Source organism: Gambusia affinis, linkage group LG13 (assembly GCF_019740435.1).
Source record: "Gambusia affinis linkage group LG13, SWU_Gaff_1.0, whole genome shotgun sequence".
NCBI lineage: Eukaryota > Metazoa > Chordata > Actinopteri > Cyprinodontiformes > Poeciliidae > Gambusia > Gambusia affinis.
The window spans coordinates 15,259,307-15,284,718 of record NC_057880.1 but is presented as its reverse complement, the minus strand read 5'-3'; the positions used below and the strand labels follow the sequence as shown (position 1 = coordinate 15,284,718).

The window sequence follows — 25,412 nt, the reverse complement described above, 5'->3', positions numbered from 1 at the left end:
TGATTGATTGATTGATTGATTGATTGATTGATTGATTGATTGATTGATTGATTGATTGATTGATTGATTGATTGATTGATTGATAATTGGTCCAAATTTTGTGACTAAAAAGACAAGAAAATAATAAAATAAATTCAAAAACATATATTGAATTTTTACTTTTCTTTCCTTTTGGCTTAACTAAAGTTGACCTAGATTTTTGTCCAGTAATAGTGAGGTGGAAGATATGAGCTGAAACATTATTTATTTTTTTTATTACTGAAGGAGGTTGACTTGAAAAGTTTAAGAAGCCCTGAAATACATGCAGAAATCATGTTATTGGTATTAATATCTGTCTTCTTCAGAAAAGGTCTTGCTTGTGTTCAGTAAATATACCTGTGCGTATCTGTGTATGAATATTCAGAAACTTTTAGGACTTAAACAACCTCATAAGGGAGGTCTGCAGCAAGAGCGCCATCACAGGAAATCCTTGGACATGATATATCAGATGGAGATATTCAAAACCAGCCGGACATCTCAGAACAGAAACAATGAGTGTGTAAAGATAAGACTTTGTACTCAATAATTTTATGAAGCCACCAATTAGCTGAACTGTTGGTCTTGCTGCTCTGACCATATTGTACTTTCAGTTCTTATGTTTATTCTGTGTTCTTCGGCTAGCTATAAAACTGCTGGGCAATGGGGAACAGTTTCCCCCGTGTGAGACATGTTTTCCACAAATTTAGATGTTACTGCTTTTTAGCAGGTAAAGACCCAGGAGAGAACAGAGTGTGGAAATTTAAAGCCTGTTTAATGAGTACAGGGAGGAGGAAAATACTGTAATTTGACTTTACATCATAACAGAAAGGTTACCTTTAAATATTGAATGGAAACCACCAGAGTTAAAGTGGAACAAAAGCCTTTTCTGTGCAAAACTGCACACAGTGAAGATGATGCTGCAGTGATCATTTCAGTTCATATAAACTGCTACGATTAAGGATTAAAGCAAGTGTTAGCATTGAAAAGTCACATTATGTCAATGAATGGTTTGCTGTCGCGGTTCATTTTTTAGTTTGCAGTTTGGTTTTGGTTCATGTCTTGGGTTTGTTGGAGTCCACTCATCCGAGCTATCTTGTTGTTTTCTTCCTCCTCTCCACACTTCCTGCTTCTCATTTCTTTTCAGATCCTCAGCTTCATTTTTCCTCATCAGCTCTTCTGGTAGTTTTTCATCAGAATCACAACATTATTTATTTGCTTGACCAAATTATTCCTGGTTGCTTTGAAGCCAATAAAATACTTTGAAGAAAATGTGTTCTTTTCTTCAAAGTGGCAAAAACAAGAATAAAGTTCCATATTTTTAAAACAGAAATGTGTGTTTGGTAGAAATGCCTGATACCAGTTGAAAGGTTGTTATTTTCAAAATTTCCAAACCAGGGCTGCAAGAACAGAAGGATTTTGCTACAGATTAGGGAGAGTGATCTAATTTTTCTACACTTTCAGAAAATGCCCAGATCGGTTAAACTATCAGTTGCATTTTCTGTTACCTTTTTATATCTTAAATTTCTAAACTGATTTTTTAACCCTGTTAGTTTTGCTATGATTATAATGTAATAATGTTATTACTTATTCTACATTTTGCTGCCAGCACCGACGAAGATTAACTCAAGTGACATGTTAGATGCTTGAAACAAAAAGTGAACCTTTTTGCCTGACTGTCTTTATGATTAATTCAGCTCATGTTTATCTTGGTACTTGGGAACTCAACACGAAAGTGAAAAAATAAATAAAAGGTTGTTGTTCTCATTTCCAGAGGCAGAAGTATTTATGGCGAGACAGGAAACAGTGTGAGAGCAGCACTACAGAAATGATAACAGCAGGAAAGTAGGTGTATTACTGGTATTATTTCTTATTAATGGTATAAGTTTGTAAAATTATCTATATGTAATGTGAAACGTGCACTATGTAGCTTGTGTGAAAACCTACTGTTGCCATTAATAATTACTGACAATTTAATTAAAACCACTTATTCTCTTGGTGATGAAGTGTATGTTACTGGAAAGAAAGATTTGCATTCTCAGGTTTAATGGAGGAACATAAAACACTCCTGCTTCTGTGTAACCCAGTAAATGTGTGATTGTATTGCTCTTTTCTCAGGGGTTTCCATAGTAAACCCAGGACTTTGTCTGACATGATGATTATTATTATATATTTCACCTCGTGAGTGAAATTACTTAAGAATATTTTACTATTCTGAAAATACAATTCAAATTGTTTGATACAGTCGTGGCTTGTGTTACTGTATGGATAAACAGACGACCTGTTTCAGTTTTTCGGACAAAGATCGAAGCAATTGTCACGAAACAAATCAAACAGCACAAATACAGTTACATGTTAACACTATGCACAAGTCTATGAACTGGGCAAAACTTCTGAGGACCAGAATTTGATACAACACACCAATCCACACATTATCTATACCTGCTTGCTGGTCCCCCTCATTGGGCAAAATTAATAAATTTACTTCCTAAAATACTCAAATGAAATTTAGAATTGCTTTTTTATTTGGTTTTGACAATAATTCTATTTCCTAGGTGAGATGCACAAATGTTTCAAAACATTTTGCACAAGCACATTTATTCAGTTCTTTGCTTTATGTTTCTTTCTGATACATCGTTTTTACAGTGCAGCAACTGACATTTTGTGGTTTGATTAAAAAAAAGACAACAAAAACAAAGAGATTTATACATCCCTGTGGAACACCTGACCTTTTCCTATATATTCTCAGGATCTTTACGGAAGTCTCCAGCTTTGTGTTATTTATTAAAGTTAATGTGAAACATGTTGCATGGTGGTGATCCCTCTGGCCATTATCACCAAACTCTTCAGCTTCCTCTCAGAGTTTTAACTGTTTTTGTTCACTCTCTCTGCTCTCATCAGATTGGACACCAGCTGTAAAAAAACTGCTGTTCTGCACCAAAAAGGTAGCATGTGTAAAACCCTCTGTCCCATGTGTGAAACGAAAGTCAACACTGACTTGGAGCAATATTATATACTTCCTGCAGTCCATGTAACTGATAGCTATTTGTTTAAATCTTTGAAGGAAGTTGCAGAAGTCACAGGTCTGTTATGAGGTTTCTTATTTTTTCAAATGATGAATGCAGCACTTTGGATTTACCTCAAAAATTCCTCTTTTATTTCTTAAAGTAGCACCGATTCTAACCCAGCAGAATACTTTCCTTCTTTGTGTATTATAGCCATGTTGGAGAAATAATTTAGATCTTTTGTAGAAAGCTATGTCAGCCATTCTCATTTTGAAAGTCTCTGTTCTCTCGGGCCTCTCTTTCCCAGCTCCTCTCCCCTGAGGCGCCATGGGTGTGTTTTGGAGCACACTCAGCGGGCTGCCCCAGTCACAAAGCCCTCATGCATCACAATCTGAGGCTGCCAGCTGGTGAGAGTGGGCAAAGTGTGTATGAATGTTTTGAGAGCAGAATAAAACTCACTTGCTGGCTTTATCCTCTCTCCCTTCATAGCCGACCTAAGAAAAAGAATTAAACACACCTACTTGAAGAGACACGAAGGACTTGGATCTCAAAGTAGAGTAAATCAACAAGCTGCACTCATTAGACTCAACTCAGGCTTTTTTCTGAAACCTTCCCAGCAGGAAATCGAGGCGGATAAAGCTCCTTCAGTGAGTAGCGGCCTCACAACAGATAAAAAAAGAATGTAAAACACAAAGACTAAAAAACAAAATGCCTACTTCGAGGATTCAGGAATCCAAATTAACTGTGGGTCATATCACTTACAAAATTAAAGGAGGAAAACAAAACAGATGAATCACATCACCTTTCTGGAGCTCTTGGCAAATCAGCCATTCACCCTGGAGCTCAAAATGTTCCCCGTGATCCGTTCACCACTAAAGCCTTTACAAAATGTTCCCAAGCAGAAGAACAGAGTCTTGATTGGATTGTAAAAACAAAGGAGACGATTTCTCAATTTTCAAGGCCAAATGTATGTCTAATCTGATTGCTGAAGAAGGTCCTGAAGACCTGGCTTTTCTGTATTCCTTGAAGTAAACAGAAACAAATGGCTGTTGATCCTCAACCTCCAGGCTGGTCCAAATCCACAAAAAGGCACGAGTGGGCACAAGGGAGATGCATCTGTCAGCTGTCATCTCTCCTAAAGTCCTGCTTCCTTCCTCTGGGGGATCGTGCAGCAGCCAGGTTTTTAGAAGAAAGGCGCTGTGCTACTCATCACACACTTTTTAATCATTTATAATGGGGTTGTAATGATGTAATGGTGCAGAGTTCAAGAGCTGCCTGGGATGTGGGGCTTTGGCCAGACTGACTGCAGGAGGCATTTTGACACTGTTTTGTCTAAAATAAATCAAATACAGCAGCTATAAACACAGCAATTATCGATGAAAATAACTCAAATGTTTTTACCCAAAGATTTTATTGTTGCTTTCATTAGAACAAACTATTAGCCCAATTAATTGTAATGATCAGTCGTACAGATGAAGATGGGGTTGAGTGCTATATTGCCAGTAGGATTTTATAGTAAATGGCCTTGCTCATAGTTATTTTTCATTTTGTTTATATGACAACTGTCAAGAAAAGTGAAAATTCCTCATAAGACAAAAAAAAAAATCCTATTTGTTTTAAAATCCAGATGTATTTATATGTATTTATATATTGCTAGTTACTATCAAACTTTAAATGTGAACCGTTTTGATAATCAGTGAAATAATTAGATGTTTGAATTGGATGTCAAAACGCCTTCACTCGTCACATAGTTATTGTGGCTGTGACTTAAGGTAAAAACTGCTGACCCACAGTGATATAAAGGCTCATCTAACACTTATGAAATAATATCTATATGATCACCAAGAATTTAAGCCAAATATTCTATTGACTGACAAAAAAATGGCATTTTTATTTCAAGGTATATGTCTTGTTGTATTTGGCATAAAAAACAAAATAAATATATCTGCCATCATGCAGGTTTAGGCATTGTTAAATCTTGGTAACTGGAGCTAAAGTCACATACAGTATTTTAAAGAATAGACTTTAAAATATTGTTGTTAGTTTATAAATCACTGAATGGTTTAGCACCACAATACATTAAAGATTTGCTGCTGTTGTATCAACCTTCCAGACCTCTCAGGTCTTCTGGTTCTGGTCTGCTCTGCGTCCCCAGAACCAGAACCAAACGAGGAGAAGCGGCATTTAGAATCTATGCACCAAAAATCTGGAACAAACTTCCAGAAAACTGTAAAACAGCTGAAACACTGACTTCCTTTAAATCTCAACTAAAAACCCACTTGTTTAGAGTTGTATTTGAAACGTAATCAATTACAAGTTTTTTGACGGAATCTGACTTGATGTTGTGTTTTTATTGTTGATTCTATGTTGCATTGTATTTTTGTGTTTGATTTGATGTAAAGCACTTTGAAAGGCCTTGCTGCTGAAATGTGCTATACAAATAAAGTTTGATTTGATTTGATTTGATTTGATACTTTATAACACACATCTCTTAAAAGCCTATATTCAGCTACTAAACACAACTAAAGAAGCAAATGTATTTGCTTTCTTTTCTTTTCATATAGTCAGTTTCTGCTTCCCAGATCAGGTGTACCCAAACACCATTAGATTAATTGACAGCCTTCTTTTCAGGGAGATCATTGCATCATGTTTAAATTCAACCATTTTGACACACTGAAATAAACTACATAAATATTTTCTTTTTAATACCACATCTAAACAGGCACTTAGAGCCCTTTGGGTTTCTTGCAGATCTGATCTTACATTCTGTTTAACTTGCTCGCTGTGGCCAGCCAGGCTGCAGAGAAACACAAAATATTCACCTTCAAAGACTCTCTAGCTGATGTCTACTATTAAAGGAGACACTTAGTGTCTGAATGCTATTTGAGAAGAAAGAAAGCCTTGGGGCCACAGTAACAGTTTTGTTGTTGCAAATGGAGGTTGAGATGAAGTCATCCTTTGGAGCTTCACCGGGTCTATTTTTGGGAAATAAGGAGAGGTTGGCTTAATGGGGCTGATTTGGGTGGATAATAACAGGGCTGATATGAACTCAGAACCGGCTGAACAATGAAATGGGTCCTTTGACTCAGGAGGCATACGGAAGCACTTCAGAGCGGATCCAGCTTGGCTACAGTTTCAGTTTTCTTCCCCTCAAAACCATGATTATTCTTTTGAATTTCACCTCGTCAAAACTGCAGTCAGACCTCAAGGCACCGCAGCAATCCTCTGGGTCTGTCATTTGCATCTCAGGATTTGTGGGAACGCGTTTGAAGCTTTTCGGATCAAATGCAGCATACAAAAAAGCACTACACTACAGCTCCACACAAAAAGAAAATAATTACATAAACACAAACAATCGTATGATGAAAGATGCAGACCAAAATGTTAAACTGCAGCCAAAACTACACTTAGAGTGAAAGCTTATTTTTTTGCATCTTATTTATAGTAAAAAAACACTGTGCTGGTCTATTCATTACATCATATGTATTTGTAGTCAAACCAACAACAATGTCTTCTTTTGAAAGCCACACTGGCCTTTGTCCTGTTTGTCTTTTCCTCTCCAGATTTGTACTGGCAACATGGTGGCTGAAGAGAAACACAGTCGGGCCCAGACTGCTTCAAGGTGGCTTTCATTCATCCGTCACATCAGGGTCATTCTAAAAGCAGAGCTCATGCAAGCAGTTAATATCACTGAGGTGCAGCGCTGGATGCTGCTCAGCGTAAAACCTGCCTCGAGGGGCAGACCAGAGAGGTCACGAAGCACTTCCTATACCTTAACCCCGGCCTTGTAGTGGAAACTACTGGCAGGCATCAAAGTAGTGTCAGCTCAGGATAAAGCTTCCTTATTAAGTTTGTAAATCCCCTCGGAGCGATTTTCACATTCTGGAACGTACCATTCAGCCCTCTGTGATTTTCTTTAAGCGGTTTTTGGGGATCCGCTGCAGAGTTGAGAAGTTCATCAGAGGATATCTCTTGAGTATCTTGGAAATCTTTGCTTTATCCTTATGAAACAGATTCTGTTCTAAAATTATTTAACCAGAAACATGATGCCATGCAGATCAGCAAAAGAATTACATATTTTCTAAAATAGAACAAACCTTACCTAGCAACTTTCCATCAAGCAGGCATATAAACTAAAGTTACTGACTAATTTCAGGCCAAGGTAATTGTTTTAGTTCCCTTCACGAATGGAAAGTATCAAGCCACAAATTGATACGGTGTGTGTTTTTTAGGCAAATAAGATTTTGTTTATTTTGAGGACAACATGCGGACTACGTGCAGAAAATCCCTAAACAGAATTCTGAATCTTCTAGCTGCAAAGCAGCAGTGCTAACACCGAGCAGCCAAGACAAAAAGCGAGAGTCAATAGAAAACAAGGAAACAGAAAAGACACAATGAACAATGCAAGGCTAAGCAATAAAATAAAAAAATAAATTAAGTCAGGTTGATTTAAAAATCCAGATAAAGTTTACATAAGATTAATTCAATTTGGTATAACAAATGCTTGAAGCAGTTTTAAGCACACCCCACACATTTTAAATAATTTTGGCAATAGCAGTTTTACCACTTGGGGACGCTCATATGTTTTGTAAATATGAGCATCATTGAATGTTCATTCCTGCATTAGTAAGGAGACACAAATGCAGATTTTTCTGTGGACTGTCACTCTGTGTACCGTCTGTGTATTTAATGCCACCTGTGTTCCTTCTTCTTTGTCAGGTCCTTGTCTAGTTGTGTCAAGCTGTCCTGTCTGACATCTTGTCTGCTGTCAGTTATTTTGTAACCAGTTGGTACCAGTATTTGAACTTTTAGCCTCCTGCTCAATCTGTGCTGCCTGGAATTTTTGGATTTGTATTTTCATCATTAAATCATCACTTTTTCATTCCAACCTGGGTCCTCAGCATCTTCCTCACCACCACTGAGCGCAAATTGTGACAAAAAGTATCTTAAATATTGTTTTGGAAAACTACAGCTTTGGAAGCTGAATTACTTAGGCTCAATGCTACTTGAAATACTATTGGCTGGTTTTTGCAGCAGTGTCATTTAGCTTTTTTTGGTAGTGCTAAGATGACTTCCACTGTCTGTATTAATGCATATCAATGTAGATTTGCTGTTTATTAAAATAGGCAGTTGTGTTTTAGACTGCCTTTTTTGGATTTTAGCTATTCAAGGAATAATTTGTGGTCCCTGTAACTCATCCTGACACAGTCGGACAGTAACAATATTTTGCTCTTTACCCAGTACACTTTCACTATTCAAACTGGCCTCAAACATATTTAATATACATATACATTTATGAAATTTGTTTCCCTATGTTTAGAATTACATGAAATGTGATTTTATAAATGCCAACATATGTGTCAAGAGCATCAATCTAAAAACAAAAGTACATTCCAACAGTTGGGTACACATAGAGCTACTGGTCTTGCCCATTTCTTTTGTGGCTAACAAAGCCATCTGTATCAGATTGTATTTTCACACTTACTGTCACAAATGGTTTTGTTTGTGAAATGGACATCTTGCATAGAATGATTTCCTTTGATAGGACAACAATGACAGATGCTCCAGAAAAACGTGATTCTGTACTCCCAGAAATTCAAACTGGGGATGATAATAGCAACTTAGCGGCCCCACCTCTACATCTACACCATTAACCAGGCATGCATTTCCCACATGGCTCCAGGACTCCAGCATTGTGGCGCTGGGATACAGAGCTATAAAGGGAGATGAGATAATCTGGCATGATGGTGGAGGTCCACTGTGGAGAGCGCATTGTCTCTGATGAAGCTAATAAAGTCCTGCAATGCCAGATCCTTGGCTCAGCTCCAGACCAGGCATACTGCTCCTGTCTTTTCACTTATCGTCTCCTCTCCACCCCTGCCCCAAATGTAGCAGGGGGGGCTATCTGGAGCAGCTTTGATCCCTGTCCGCCTGTCATTTACCATTAGTCACCCTTGGGTAGGGGAGTCCTCTTTGGGTCAGTGATGGACCAGAGAAGAGCTGAATGAAAGGCTCATAGCCATGAAACAATGAGCTCTGTTTGGCACAGGAGGCGTCAGGGTGTTAGCGGACATACTCTGGTGTGTGCCACATGTCTCACCCCTGACACTGTCACGGACCAATCCATAGTCCCTTTACAGCTTTATCTCCCTGATGTGGCCCCACAACTCTGGCAGTGAGATCACAGCTCCTGCTCAAGCCTCCATACAGTCGGTTTACTATGATTTAAGTTCTTTTTAATGGGTTTTTCCAGGGCAAAGCTCTGACACAAATGGTGAGGACATACATTTACACTCAATTCATTCAATAGGTAAAACAGACATGTTCGCTGTTTTACTCTTTAAAGAAAAAGGTTTTAATTTTCCAGTCAGACTCATATTGTATAGTTGGTCTGGTTCTATGGGGTAAAGTTCTCTGAAGTGAACAGAGCTGGATGATGTCTGAGAGCTGAGAGGTGTGAAGTCCTAGGAAGAGAAGCAGGCAGTTCATCCATCCATCCATCCATCCATCCATCCATCCATCCATCCATCCATCCATCCATCCATCCATCCACCTGTTGCATAGATATTAAAGAATCTGTAAATCTGCCCAAATGAAAGGATGTAAAAAAGGAAATAATAAATGACTCAGAAGTGATTCTTGAGGAACCCCCAATGGTTTGATTCGGAACATTAGAGAAGAACTTGTTCAGCACTGAATGATCAATCACAAACAGCAAAATGACCTCTTTTTTGTTGTGCATAACACTTAGTTGAATTTACAGTTTGCATTGTAAATATATTTACCTTTTGTTTTCAACAAATTAAAACAAATCTCTTACTTGTTTCATGGACATTTTTAAATATACTACACTGCTATGGTGAAAACTGAAGGCTTTCTTTTTCTTTAGACAAAAAAAAAAGGTTTCAGAAAAGTTCTTTCACTGATATTATTGAATCTTAAGTCCCATGTGATTGCCCACTGCTGCTTTGGCCTTGATTTTCAACAGCTGGCATGAAGAGATTGACATACTGTATGTTTAGTCTTTTGGCCACCCATACATTACACCACCAGAGACTGTAGATCCCTCTGGCAGAAATTGTTTTGTCTTCTGTGAATGATTGCCAAAACCATGAAATGTCAAACTGATTCAACACGACTTGGAAATACAAAAACATCTATATTTTTTTATTTCCATTTTGAGGGTTCTTGGCTTTCACTAATCAGTCATTGACCACTACTAGCCTTCTCACTTCTGGAATCACATTTACATATCTTCACCCGAGCAACGGTCAGATTCAATTAGAGTTCGAAACACAACGGGAGACCTGAACCCCCCACAACTGGGAAATGAATATCGCTGCTACCTACTCCACCAGGAGAGTAAATTTATTGGGAAATATCACAGAACGTCTCATTAAATGATGTTCGACAGATGCAAATTAAAGCATGAGTCAATAGGACACGTCCATCAAGACTTTTGAAAAGCCCCTGTCATTATACTGGTAGTCCCACAATGTTTATATAGTATCGCCACTCTTTATAGATGTGGATCTTTATAGATCATGTAATTTTAAAGACGATTAAACTATGACAACAAACAAAGGGACCATGTAACATTCTCGTAAAATATCAGTCCATATAATTGTAATTATTAAATTCAATACAAGTCATTACACCACCTATTCAAGACTCATAGTAAAAATAAACACAGTGACAACTTGGACTCTTGATTTGTTTCACATCTGAAACGCACTAGTTTCCCAGGTACAAAGTTTTATGTAGTTTTAAAAAAACACAGCAACTTCAAGTTGAATTGTAAGTTTATTCTTGACATAAGCTGGACATTTAATATCTTTTCAAACACAGTGATAAATTAGCCACACTCAGTCACCATTGTGAAAATTAGAATAATTTATAATAATCTCTGATCGCCCTCCCAGTGTACTTTCCTCTATCCTGGCTGCCGACCTCAGGTGTTATGGGGAAGCCTGTGCAAAGGTGTGAAGGTCATGGACTCATGGGATGAGTTCAGGAAGCAACAGCACATGGTGTTACTCATAATGAACATCAAGGGGGCCAGAGAAAGCAAAACAGTGCAGCACAAGTCACATCTCAAAGCGCCTTCTCTATAGATTGATCTGCACTCCAGCCAAACGACAAACTCTCAGCAACTTCAGTACTACTGTTTCTTTCCAGGCATTTTAGAAGAATCGTAACTTTGGACACATGATTGATATATAAATAATTAAAAAGAAACAAATGTAGCACAATGCTAATTGAATTTATGAGGACAATAACATGTAAATAACCTCTTAAATGTAGAGTAAAACTGTAAGCCTAAGAGAGGCTCAAAAGTGAGGTTCTATTAATAATAACATTTAATAATAATAAATGTAAATTTTACAAAAAGGGAACATGAAGAGAAAATTAATGAAAATTACAGGAGGCTTAGTAAAATTCAACAAGAATGACTCCATACCGGGGAGGATTACTGAAATGCCTCAAATGAATTCTTTAACTGAACGCATGGACTCTCATAATAGTGAACCGAAATAAAATTAACACAAAGGGAAAAATAAACCAGAAATAGAATACAGTACAACAAGACAACGAATCACAATATCAACCAAAAGGGGATACAGAAAGGAAATGGGACAGTGAGCTCCAGGAGAGACAAGTCTAAATAAAACAGGAAATGAGTTCTAAAGACAAAAAGAAATAACTATAACTATAATCTTCAGGAAAGACCGAAAGAATTAAAAAATACTCACAGAAATACAAAACCATTAAAGAGCCATACTGTAAATGACGTTTGTAAACAATTTCTGGTCAGTGTCTGATTTAGAAGTGATTCTTTTTTTTTTACTTTTACAATCATCTACATTTTTATGTGGCAGTACTCCTGATAGGAAATATTTCCATACTCAATTCAAAGTACTTGTTTCATACAGGATTGAATGCTGCAATACTGCCTCCCCTTTTCTTTTCCTCTGTAAATAATGATCCACTTCTACGCACACATAATGATGGTTTAAAGGTCCAGTAAATCATTTTTGAAAACATTGCTACAACCTTCTAGGGTTGAAGATATTTTTAGTTGTTAGAAGTCCACTTTGTTCCCTCTCAGGTGAGCTATTAGCTTCACTCCTTCTGGATCAGCTAATCTTGATTTAAGTAAATGAAGTCACCAAGAGGGAATTTATTCACTGCTGATGGCCATTTGAAAGAAATTCACTTAAACAGTCCAAGCTTTCCACTGATTGAACAGTTTAATTTTTCATTTAATTAATTTTGCTGTGTTTAACCAGGTTAAGATAGACATTAGAACTGATTTGTAAGGAAGATCTGGGCAGAAAATCTGGAACTCTGGTAAATTTTTATTCATTTTGTGTCAGCCTGCCTTTCTGTCTGTCAAGTGGTTTAATTCATGCTCAGAAACAGTCCACCAGCGGGATTTTGAATACAATATGTCTTTCTCTGCTTTACCGCAGACTGACGACAGAAGGGAACTAAAGCAAATCCGAATCAGCCAATTAAACATGGAAAAATATTCCCAAAGCAAGCTGCAGCTCTGTCTGTTCATTTTTCCACACCAAAACCTTAAAACTTCACATGAGGTGAAATTATCAGACAGTCATTGTTTTTGTTCAGTTTTTCTAATCTGTTGAATTTAAGGGTCCCATGCTGTCCTCTGAGTTTTTATTACATGACCACCTGTGGGCTCAAAATCAAAATCAAAGAGCCAGAGGGGACAGAGAAATCCAAAACTCAAAACTATTTGTTGAGGCAAATTCAGAGCAGAAATGGAAATATTTGGTTAACTCTGTGGCAAACGGTTGGCGGTTTTGGAGCGGTCCATAGGTGAATTGGAGGGAACAGCTGGCCCTTTGTTTGTGGACAGAATGGTGCACTCTGTGGGGTCACTGTAGGGGGGCCCAACATCACAGACACGAGGACACACAAACACACACTTACACACGTGACGGCGTGCACAGACGTGTGCACCCCTACACAAAAAACATAACATTCCTCTGCTTCTATGAATGTTTTGTTAATCATGTGAATGGGTCACAGAGTTACACCCCCAAGCATAACTACAGTCTCCACAGACACAAACCCACTCACTCATGCTCGTTCTCACACTCAATATAAGCAGAGTGGGTGAGACTCCTGTAGTGGGATTCCAGGTCCTTAATAACCCCTCAACCAGTGTCAAAGTCTGGCCCAAAACCAATGCCTGTTGCAGGAGGTCTGTGTAGGACTCAACGTATATTCTGTTTTTTACTGTTAAATATAAAAAAAATGTTTCACATGTAGGTATCTGAGGATAAATATACTAAAATTAAAAGCAAAGATTAACTGTGGAAGAATTAGTTATGTTACAGCAGGAGGAATAAACATAAATACTCCACACAAACAGGTTAGTCCATAAATTTGGTTATATATAATAAAGTTGAATGACAAAGTAAGTAAATATTCAGAAAGCATTTCTTTCATGAAGGTTTGTCCTTTGTGTTTCTGTGATGTTCTTTGATAGACTGGTGACCTGTTCAGGGTTGTAAATAATTCTGCAGAAAAAAATGTCCACATACATCAAACTTCAGAAAGACCTGCAAATAGCAGGGATGGTATTCTTTCTGGGTGGAGTTTGCATACATAGGTTCTCTCCGGGTACTCTAGCTTCCTCCCATAGATCCAAAAACATGACTGTTGTTACATTTTCCTTAACTGTGTGGGCGTGTGTGTGCGTGTGTGTGTGTGTGTTTGCTTGGCTGTCTGTCTCTGTGTCGCCCGGCAATGGCCTGGCGGTGACCTGTCCAGCATGTACCCTGCCTCTTGCCCAATGACTACTGAAGATAGCACAAGCCCCCCTTGTTATTCTGTAAGGAGAACCGTTCATGGAAACAATAAGTAATTCACCAAGTCTGACCTAAAGCCATCTAAAGGTGTTAAACAAGGAGAAATTCCAAAACAATTGCTACTTGTACCACACACAGTCTCACACATGCCGGAAGGTTAATTCCTCTCAACGCTCGATTCCCCCACTGAGAGTCGAACACAACTTCTGTTTGGTTTGGACAGCCCTGAAAAAGGACCTCCATGTTGAACAAACTGTAGCACAGTGTGGTCCCTGTAATAGAGCCTGAGGAGTCAAATACAATTCAGTGCTGCTGGAGACATCAGAGGCCAGTGATGTCTAATCATTCTAATGTTTCAGTAGTAAACCATCTATTCCAGAAACCTTAGTCATTTCATGCATCCATGCCACCATGTCAGTAGGATTTCTGAGGTCACTGATTTGTGGCCTAAATTTTGGGAGCAGATCTTAACTGTGTTCTAATTTTTAAAAAATGTCACTTCACTTAAATAAATGTACATTTTCACAGCAGAGCACATAATCTAAACTAACAAACATTTCACCTCTTGGTACAAAAGTCATCATCCTGTGCACTCAACCTTATTTTGATGTACCAGAGTTAAAAGGGTCAGATGCAAACTCACTCTGCATTTTTTTATGTTTTAAGATGTAAAACTATTTCTCGTTTTCGATCCATTTCAAAATTATGCACCACTTTTTATTGGTCTATGACATCAAATTCTAAGAAAATACTGTAAAATCTCTGGTTGAAATGTGACAAAGTATAAAATCTACAAGGAGTTTGAATACTTTTTCAATGCACTCAGTAGCTTTTAGAAAGCTAATGAGGGCTTTGAGCATATGTACAGTTATATGATTTGGCCATTTTATGCTCTTTTCTTCACATTTGAACTTTCCTTCCTGTGCTCACATATGTTGAATCTGCTTTAAGGTTGAACTTTTTCTGAATCCTTTCTGAACCTCTTTGTTTACTTTCTGTTTTCTTCACCAGAAGAGAGCAACAACACAGGCCCCGTGTTTTATGACTTGTAATCACAAAGCATCAGTTTGTTGTTGCACAACTATTTTTCAGTTTTTATATATAGTTAATTCAAGAGAAACAACAGCATGTTTTTTAATATTGTATAGCCACAAGTCCTAATCTACATAGGAGGGGTTAATCATCTTACTAGACTTTTCTCTTCAAAGATGAAATGGGGCAGGGAAGGAATAATTGCATGTATTCAGTAAAATGACCACAGCAGTTAATCATGGTTTGTTTTTCATCACAGTATAAGTCAACACCATATGGGAAAAGGAAAACCAATGTGTTTGTGCGGTATGACAAAACCATAAAGCATGCCACTTCAGTGAGCTACTCTACTGTCACTAAAGCATGCATGGACACACAAACACACACGGATGCCCTAAGAGAGGTCCAGATTTAAGAGCTGCCACTGTTGTGGAACATAGTGAAAAGGAGTATTCTGCGCGGCCCTTGGGGGCCACAAAGGTATTGAGTAGTCCTCTGTGCGTGTATGTGTGTGTGATTCACACAGTGTGCTGCAAAATGACCTGAGAGGCCCCAGCTAGTTACAGCCTCTCTGCTGGAGACCACCACCACAAAACAAGCATTGTTGTACAGAACCCCAGACACCAGATTAAACACTGTGAGCACAAACATACAAAAATACATGCAGCACAGACCAAAGTGTTACAAGTTTGAAACCAGTGTGCTGCTTGAAATGAACAAATTCAGCGCCAACACGCACACGTTAAACACTGTACACAATGTGGAGCCCTGCTCTAACAATAGCCCCTGGGTTGTTGGTCGGACTATTATTGTAGGTGTTTCTATGCTAATTATGTGTGACTGAGGCCATGTCAAAAGCAGTTACTGGAAATAATGTGGTGAGCTGGAAATTATGAGGTAGAATTACTTTGCCCTCAAGGAGGAAAAAAAAACATTTCAGTTGACCAAATGGATTCAAATTTTGTTTTCAAAAAGTGATCCAAAACCGCTTGCAAGGAAATATAACATCGTCTTCTTTAACATCTCGGGCAGGGAGAGAAGGGGGTCACCCTCATGACCTTCACTTCTGGCTCTTGACTCTGCAGGGACCCCGTTGGCTGACAGGATTGTGCGTCATCGCCCCTTACCGCTGCAGTACTATAACCCCCCTTGAAGCCGCTGGCGATCACACAAGTGTGAAAGTACCAGCCCCAACTGTTGCCCGGACCAACCCATTCAGCATCCAGGTCCCACACAGTCCGACAGAGAGCAGAAAGAGTGCGCACGGAGCGCAGAGGAGAAAGTCGTGCTTTTACAGCGTGGATTGTTTTTATGATTCGTTTGGACATTTCTCTGCACGTTTCCTCTTTTTGATATTTCTGGAGTTTTTGCTGGATCGTTCTCGGCCCACAAACGGCAGTCCTTATTATGACTTCCTCGCACCTGTCTCTACTGACGCTGATCTGCGTCCTGGCCTCTGCATCGTTTACCGGAGTCGCCGGCTTCCTCCAGCTCTCAAGTGACTTAGACGAGGATATGCTCTCCCGGCATATGCATAGGTTGTACGAGAACTATAACAGAGAGAAGCGCCTGAAAGAAGGAAACACTATCAGGAGTTTCAGAGCCATCCAAGGTGTGTAAACAAGCTCACCTGCATGACGCATTGGCGCTCAAATTAAGCAATTAAGGAGTCGCTGTGCAGCAAAAATAAGTAGGCTATTTTAAAATGCATTGGGATTTGCAAAGAACTAAATTTGCAGGATAAGTTCCTCCAGTTATTTCCATTAACTGCTATTCAAAATGCAGACACCCAGCCAGCCCAAGTCATACATGAACAAAGCTTCATATTATGTCAAAAAATATTGAAAGACTAAATAAGAGATCATGTGGAGTAAAGTGTTATATTAATAGTAGAGGTGGAATGCAATAAAACTGTCTTGAGTTAGAGGCTTCAAATAGCAATACTTAACACAGTAGCAATATTTTTTTCCTTCCAAATACTATTGAATAAATAAATTGAAACATATGTGATATCAAGCAAATACATCAAAAATGTAATTACTTATTTTGTCTCTGAACTTGCACCAGGACTTGTGTAGCAAGTATTGGTTCTAAAACTCATGCTCACAGCAAGACGCCATGCATTGAGATGATGCTGTAGTCTAGAAGTGCAGCAGTGCTCAAAACAAAAGTGAACTCTAGAAGGTGAATGGTGGACCACAAATGATGGAACCTAAAAAGAAGTTTTTAAATATTTAATTATTGTATAATAATTCGTAGAAATTAGTGCATTAAAGTCTGCATTAATAGTCGTAAATTAATGTTGAAAAACAGTTCGGCAGCTTATTGTGTCTGTGAAGCAGTTTTATTTCATTGACACTGTAATTGCAAACTAGACAATGCATTATTTCTAGCAATTTTTGTTAGTGAAATAAGAAATTGTCATATAATTTCCAGATATTGAAATTATTTTTCATTCCTCTCAATTCTTTTCTATTACCACTATGGCCCCACCATCTTTTGTGAGCTTTAGTATTTTGGCCACTTAAATCTATATTGTGTTGCCAACATGAACTGTAAAGTTCTGTCTAGTTGGTCAAAGAAATTACAAGCATTCAGAATACGAAAGCATGGCACTATAGAAATATATTTACCTACCAGGTTAATATAACATTTTTTGGGATTAATTGTTTGCATTCAATGGTATTTCAGTTAAATTTGTGATGCAATATAATATGCCATTTCAGACTAAATAAATTAGAACTGTTGCAAAACTGATGTTCCAAAGGAATAACTTAGATAAATAAATTTGTCTCCATGTTTATTTACAGTGTTTACTCAGTAAATCGTTCTAAATAGTTCCAGGGGGCCAAATAAAACTTTTTGCGTTGGGCCCCAAACAATCTAAGGCCGGTTCTGCACTCTAAATATCTCGGATTGTTTTGGATCAGTCTGAGAATGCATTTAAATAGTTTCAGGATGCTGAGTTCATTGGGGCTCTGGAAGCAACGGCGCCACTCCCATGCAGGGTCTGATCAATTACCCTAGACAGACTCACAAGAATGTGTTTGAGCCATGTGCAGTAAAATACAATACAGTAAAAAAAAAAAAAAACTAAAAAAAAAACTCAGGGGCAGGCAGATATCTGTGCAGAGGAGGGTCATTGTCGTGGCTTCTGTGTTTAAGTTAGTTGGTCCTGAGGGGAACAAGTGACTCCACGTCCTGGAAACAGGAGGCTTAATGCGCATTCTTTCCTCTCTGTCTAAAGCTGCTTTTATTAATGCAACTCTTCATTTGTACACTGCAGAGCTCTCAGATAGCATATCATAACATGTGTGTATTTTTACTGCAGAGGCTTCATGTAACCCAAGGAGACATGTAAGAGATTTTTCACAACGGTTTGAGGACTGCTGAAAAAGTTGATTGTATCTCAGTGACTGAGCAGGCTGTAGCAAGCTTAAAGGAAAGCTTCAACTGAAACTGAGGATAAGCACTTCCATATGCAGGCTGAATTCAGGGTAAAATATATCTTTTCATTCAGTCCACACTTCCGCCGAAGTCTTACACAATGAACAATAACTCTGCTGTTGAAGTTAATGTTGATCATGAATATGCAGCCTGCTGCTCACCCAGAGTCTGGTTCCTCTTAAGGACACACCTTCTCACGTCCTACCAATGAGCTGCTCAACAGTTTCAGGGTTCAGTCATGCAACAATGTAAGGAAATGCCTTTTTCCTATTTTGGGGAGAAACTGAACCACACATAAGTGCCTTTGGCTCAGAGCTTTGCCTTTTTCTAAACGTATTGCATTTAATCTAAGAAATCTCACATAACAAAGTTCAAATGCAGTTCAGCTTCTCATTGCTCCGTTTTTCTGTTTTGTTACATCTGTCACATTTTGTTCATAAAACCAAAAAAAAAGCAAAAAAACAACCAAAGCACATTCAATTGATCCTGGTTAATTTCTTATTCCAAAAGTAAATTCCACTTTAGGGCTTCAGAAACAAAATGTATAGACGCGGATATATTTTTTCCACCCCTAGCAAAAATAACTTCTACTGTTTTAGATTAGAAGACATACAGAAGGATCTTTGACCTTTCATCTATGCAGTCTGTCTAAATCATACAAAGTGGATGTTTCTTGCTCTTTAGCTCAACACTCAGGGGAGGTCTAAAGGATTTAGATCTGGGGTCTTGGATGGATGTGGAAGAAGGCAGATTATGCCCCTTTGAGCCATTTCGTGGTTACTTGACCTCATGTTTTGGTCCAGTGATGCAAAAGGCATGACGATTAAGTTTGAGATGATGGTGGTGACAGTGGTAGGAGTTTGTTCTGCAAGACACTTGGGCAACACACTCCACCTGCCTTGCCAGCTGGTGGTGGCAAGGCAGGTGGAGTGTGCCTTGCTTCACTCCACCTGGCAAGTGCAATGCACTGGCCTGATGTCACCATTGCAGCATCGTCTCAGTAAATGTAACCTAGCAGCTGTGGCTACTATCCAGTTGTTTGCCATCATCAGCATCTAAACGTGTGCATGGATGTAGTGTGAAGTGCTATGGAAATACAGGACATTTACTATTTAAAGCCAGGGAAGGGTTAACATTATCAATAGCTGGTCCCCATTAAGCTGTTTTTCTCTACGTGGATAACAGCTGAACCATGAAAAGACTCACACAGACACACTGCAATCAGTATGTTCTCACCTTCAGGTAAAATATTGTGGCTCTTTGCTGCACTGTCCATGGTGTGATTTACAGCTTACTGTTCCCCAGTAAAGTAAACACAGTTCAAGCTGACTTGTGTTTACTTTAAGTTTGTCATAAAAACAAAAGAAAGCCTTTTCCCCAAGTCTTCAGGAACTGATTAAAAGTTCCAAGGAATTCTAATCAACTTAAAAATAAATTGTGCATTTAAAAATGAGTTAGTTACTTATAGAACATGTAAATATTTGCATATATATACTTAATAATGTAATTTTATTCATAAACCTTATTTGATTCTCCAATGACTGTGTGCTGACTGTGATTTAATGTCTCTTCAGACTCTGCTGACCACAGGATTGTGTACAGACTTAACCTAACAACCCTTCAGGAATCAGAGGCCATCCTCTCTGCAACATTCCACTTCCTGCTAGATAAGCACACACTTACAAGACCCTGGTTCTGCAAACGCTTCAAGAGCCCATCGTGCCACTCCGCATTCACACAACCTTCTCCGTCCATCAGTTTGCTGTTTCGCTCCCTCTCTTCTGGGTTGGAGGTTAGATCTGAGCCGGTGGGGTCATCTATAGGTAACGTGACCTTTTACCCCCACAGGAAAGGGGTTTGGCAGATGAAAGATGTGACCAAGATAATAAAGGAAGCTCAAAATAGGGGTCAGTTTTTGCTGTCGCTGGAACTGGAATTTGGACAACAGCCCCATAAAAAACAAGAGGATGTTTTCTCTGCTGCCAGCATGCCCTACCTGTTGCTGTATGCCAATGACCAAGCTTTAGCAGAGCCAAACAGTGTTGCTGCTAGCCTTCAGAGATATGACCCAATAAGTGAGGGAGCAGAAGTCCAGCACAGGTCTAACTCCTCACCGCGACTAAAGGGACGAATAAGAAGACAAATAAATCCACTCCCTGACACCATTCAGAGCAACGAGTTGCCCGACGTCAACTACAGACCCAGTGAATACAGAAAAGAGGACCTGTGGGAGATCAACCGTCACCTGGCACTCAAACCAAAGTTTAAAACAGAGAGGAAAGAAAAGATGGGGAAGAGTCAAGACAGAGAAGAGCGAGACAAAGCTGAACCTCAGAGCCTCAAAGGAGAACAAAGAATAGCACAAATTAAAACGGACGATTCAACTACCCTCAAAGATAGTTCAATACTTTCTCTTGGTGACAGACAGAAGAGTGAGCGGAGCCATCAGGAAAAACACAAGGGCAGGGTTAACACTCAGTCATCTGTTCTGAGTTTTGATGAACAAACAATGCGGAAAGCCAGGAGACGGCAGTGGGGCCATAACAGACGCTGTTCCAGGAGGAACCTAAGAGTGGATTTTGCTGATATTGGCTGGAATGAATGGGTTATAGCCCCCGAGTCATTTGATGCCTATTACTGTGCTGGTGCATGTGGTTTTCCAATGCCTCAGGTAGGAGTACACACATCCAACATCTTCTCTTGTTTCTTTCTACTTTGCCTTATATCCTGGTCACAATTGTATGTTTCTTCTTTCCTTAAACTTTATCAGGCTGCCAGGCCATCCAACCACGCCACCATTCAGAGCATAGTCCGAGCTGTTGGGATCATCCCTGGGATTCCCGAACCCTGCTGTGTCCCAGAAAACATGAGTCCTCTGGCTGTTCTCTTCCAGGAAGAATCCAGAAACCTGGTACTCAAGGTTTACCCTAACATGTCCGTCCAATCCTGTTCCTGCCGATAGAACAGTGGTGAGGGGAGAACGCAAAAAAGGGAGAAACAACAGTTGTAAAGGTGGCAGAACTCTGCATTGGATAACAGGTTTCCTGATGCTGGAAAAAAATGACACCCTACATTTCTTCAGGAATAAGGGAGTTATAAATGAATCACTTCCATTGAATTTGACTGACCTCTGCACTGACAGGAGAATCACAGACAGTGTTTTGTATCTCCAAGAAGACCCATAGGTTATATGTTGCCGAATGCATTCTGTTCAGAAGAGTATTTAAGAAATGTTTTCCTTTTTAATAGCAGAAAGTTTTTAAACACAACTCATGTTGAGTTTGTGGGGTTTTTTACAATGCACTGCAAAAGTATTCATACATTTTGAACCTTTTAAAATTTGTTCCCAGTACAACCACAGGCTTCAAAACATCCATCCATCCATCCATCCATTTTCTGTTCACCTTTGTCCCTAATGGGGTCAGGAGGGTTGCTGGTGCCAATCTCCATCTACGTTCCGGGCGAGAGGCGGGGTCACCCTGGACAGGTCGCCTGTCTGTCACAGGGGCTTCAAAACATTTCCCTGGGATTTTATGACAGAACAATACAAAACTCTAATTTGTGAAGTGAAAATACAAGGACAGGTGCTATTTTTTCTTTTGCAAATAAAACTATGTAAAGTGTGGTGTTCATTTGTATTCAGAACCCCCAAGTCAGAGCCAGATAACCACTTTTAGGTTTCTTCCAACTTCTAGAGACCTACATCTGTGTTTGCATAATAATCCATCAAGCACAGCAGACTGGCAGGATGGAATCTTTGAAATGCAATTTCAAATTTAACATTTAGTTCTGGGCTTTGACTAAGTCTCTCTAATACATCTATATTCTTTCATCTAAACCATTTGTTGCAGTCTCTAAGGGTTTTCTTACAGAACTCCCTCATCTTTAGATCCAATCATCTTCCCATCATCTCTTGTCAAGTTCCCTCTTCCTGCTGAATAAAAGCATTTCCATAGGGTGATGTTTCACCATTTTAAACATGTTTCACCATTTTAAGTCACCTCCCTACACCATAGGACAGTCAACTCTCTTTTAATCTCATCTGACAAGAGTGAGTTTCTTCATACCCCTGAATGCCTTGCGGTAAATTGTAAACGGAACTTTTCAAGACTTTCTTTTAGCATATTTTCTTCCCATTCTTCCATTATTGCCAGAGTTGTGGATCACAAAACTTACATTGATCCAGTTGATGTCAAATCTTTGAATAGGCTGGCAGTTGTTCCATGCTCTCGTTATGTTGAGTAGATGGACCAAACTGTGTCCTACGAGATCTCCAAGCTTGGAATATTTGTGTTTAAAAGTGGTTTAATTTAAATACACAACCACATTTTTCATACTTTTATTTTAAAAAAGTAATAATAAAACAAAGAAAAAAAGAAATACTAAACCCATATAATCATTTCCACATACATGCTCACACATTTTGTTCAACATTATGTTGGTCTGTCATTTAAAATCTCATCCAAATACATCCAAGTTTGTGTATCTAATATGACAAGATGTAAAAAGGAGTAAGAATACTGTAGAAGGTGAAATCTTTGACTGCAAAATCACATTATTATTTGGCAGCTCATTCAGAAAACAAGATTACAAAACATTTCCAATTTTGTGCATACTTTATACCCTCATATGTGTAATTTTGTTTGCAGCCAATATGTTGTTTATGTTGTATAAAGACTCAAATTGTAGAAAGCACTTCACACCCAGGAACTCCCCTCTAACACTTCAAGAATGTTCGAATAAAAACATGTGTTTTGTAAGTTATTTTCTTTTTGTTTGTTTGGTATTTTGGATGTGAAATCTGATTTAATATGACTCTAACAGTAACTAGATTATGTAATGCTACTTTTCAGATTATACTGGGTTTTTTTTTTTACTTGTGTATTGCTTAAATTATGAAAATTTTGCCTTATAAGAATTAGAATAAAAATAATTTAATCCACTGGCCTTGCAGTAATATTATTATTTTACACAGTACTAGTTTTTCTTGGAAATTTCAGAGTGTGAAGTTTTGTATCAAAACAAACCTTAAAGGACACCATGGTTTTAGCATCATTGGTGTACAAAAGCAGGAAGGTTCCACTCAGAAGCGGGCCCTTTGAAACCATTGTTGCCCCACACCAAAGGCTCAGGCATCAGCTGTCCAGCGAATAATGTGACGGATGTGGGCTGCTACGGATAAATGGTTGACGGAGGAAGCAAACCTTCACCCATCAGGACGTCAGCCACTTGAACTTCAAAACATGGAGCACTTCCCCTTTTTCTGCTCATCCATAGAGCATTTCCAAGTGTGTTTTTTTTTTTTTTTTTTTCGTTCCGGCAGATGCTTGCAGACAGCTTATCTTGTGTCGAGATTATTTAACTATCCAATTACTACTCAGAAATTCGGCATTAGTGTGATACATCTGTTCATAATGACAACATGTTGTATTTGTAAAACACCTGGAAAGAAAACTGTCCCAAAGACAGCTACATGTTTCAGAGAGGAAGGATATAAAAGGCCCTATTGTGATTAATTATTGCTGTCCAATATTAAATTAGTAGTATTTTTGCCATGTTCATGGATCATGGGTATGTATAGAAGAGACATTTGAAACACTTGTTTTGATTATATCTTTGTCTGCTGAGAAGCACTAATAAAATTAAGTTAGTACCATCTTATGTCAAAAGGTGTTATATTATTTTTGGTAAATTATTATGTTAACCAATTCAGATTGCTACATTTACTCTAATATGGCATAGACTGATACTAAATTTGCAATTTGTAACTGTAATTTCTGTAAATATTAATATGCCTATTTACTTAGTTTACCGTAGCCTTTAATTTGGAAATATATCTGTTCAATAGCTGAGATTTTTTTTTACCATTTTTATATTTATTTACTTATTTAGCTTTTTTTCTTTTTCTTTTGTCTACTTCTTCCTAAAACAATTTATTTAAGAAAATATTTTTATTGAGGGTTAATTGATACTGCATGTACAAGAGTGAAGTGTTAGTTGTTTTCAAATTTGACACAATGCCAATTAGCCACTTGATTCCAGGGATTATCAAGAAAACATAGAAAACCATGTTAAAGGGCATCTTTGTGTCATTGCATCTAATGACAAAACAGTAAAATAAAGACATCACTGTGAATATTTAGTGCAGTAAGAAACCAAAACTGATGAGGTTGAGAAAATGTTGCTTCTTTTTTAACAACTGGAAGAGTTTAGTAACATTTAAGCATTTAATGAATGAACTATAGTCCAAACACCATTAAAACTGCAATAATGGCTGCAATTAGGGCTATTATAAATCATGTTTGATTTATGTCAGAGCTTCAATGTGTGTCAGCCCTCATTACAGTAAAATGTCTACTTTTTTTCCCTCTTCTTTTACTTATTTCCTGACTGATCCTCTTTACAGTCTATGCACTGCATGTCATCTACAGTCACTCTCACAGGAGAGCTCTGTGTTGTAGCCCAGAAAACCACAGTAGACTCGTGAAAATGGGCCAATATGTTTAGAAACCACAGTGAAACAAGGCAAGTGGGAAACCAAGAATAATATTTACCTTTCTACAGCATTATGCCTAAATTATAAGAGAGCAATAAAGTAATTATTGGACAACTGAGAATTTTCTGCACCTGGATAAAATGGTCTGGTTATTGAGCTCAGAGCAATACCTCTGTTTATTAGTACAAAAGCTACTATTTCTCCTGATTAATCTGTCTAATCATGTGAGTCTGTAGCTGTAATGTCAAGAAATTTCATCCCATGTGTAGAAATTGTATACAAATGTGAACTGGTTAATTTTTCTTCTAAACATTTTCCTCATCCAAGGAGAAATTCAGCTGCTTCAAAATTAAACCAACAATAGCAAAAGTTTCTTTTCACTGCATGTTCTTGAATTCAGCCCCAGTTTCAAAAGATGGAAAGGATTGTTTCTAACATTTAAAGATTGACCATAATTACTTTCATCCATCTCAAATTTTCAAATAAAGCAAGCTTTAATTCACAGCTTTAATTAAATCTGAAAATAAAAACATTTTCTGCTGAAAATGAATCTGACTCTGCTGAATCTGAAAAGTG

At 38.2% G+C, this 25,412-nt stretch overlaps 1 protein-coding gene across 1 annotated transcript; it reads left to right on the top strand.

The window, feature by feature from the left end:
- Positions 1 to 16,029: 16,029 nt before the first annotated feature.
- Positions 16,030 to 23,995, top strand: gdf10a (growth differentiation factor 10a). The gene is made up of 3 exons (XM_044136613.1): positions 16,030 to 16,505; positions 19,915 to 21,011; positions 21,111 to 23,995. Exons 1-3 carry the CDS (start codon positions 16,301 to 16,303, stop codon positions 21,300 to 21,302), a joined length of 1,494 nt encoding a protein of 497 aa, XP_043992548.1. The 5' UTR covers positions 16,030 to 16,300; the 3' UTR covers positions 21,303 to 23,995.
- Positions 23,996 to 25,412: the final 1,417 nt, after the last annotated feature.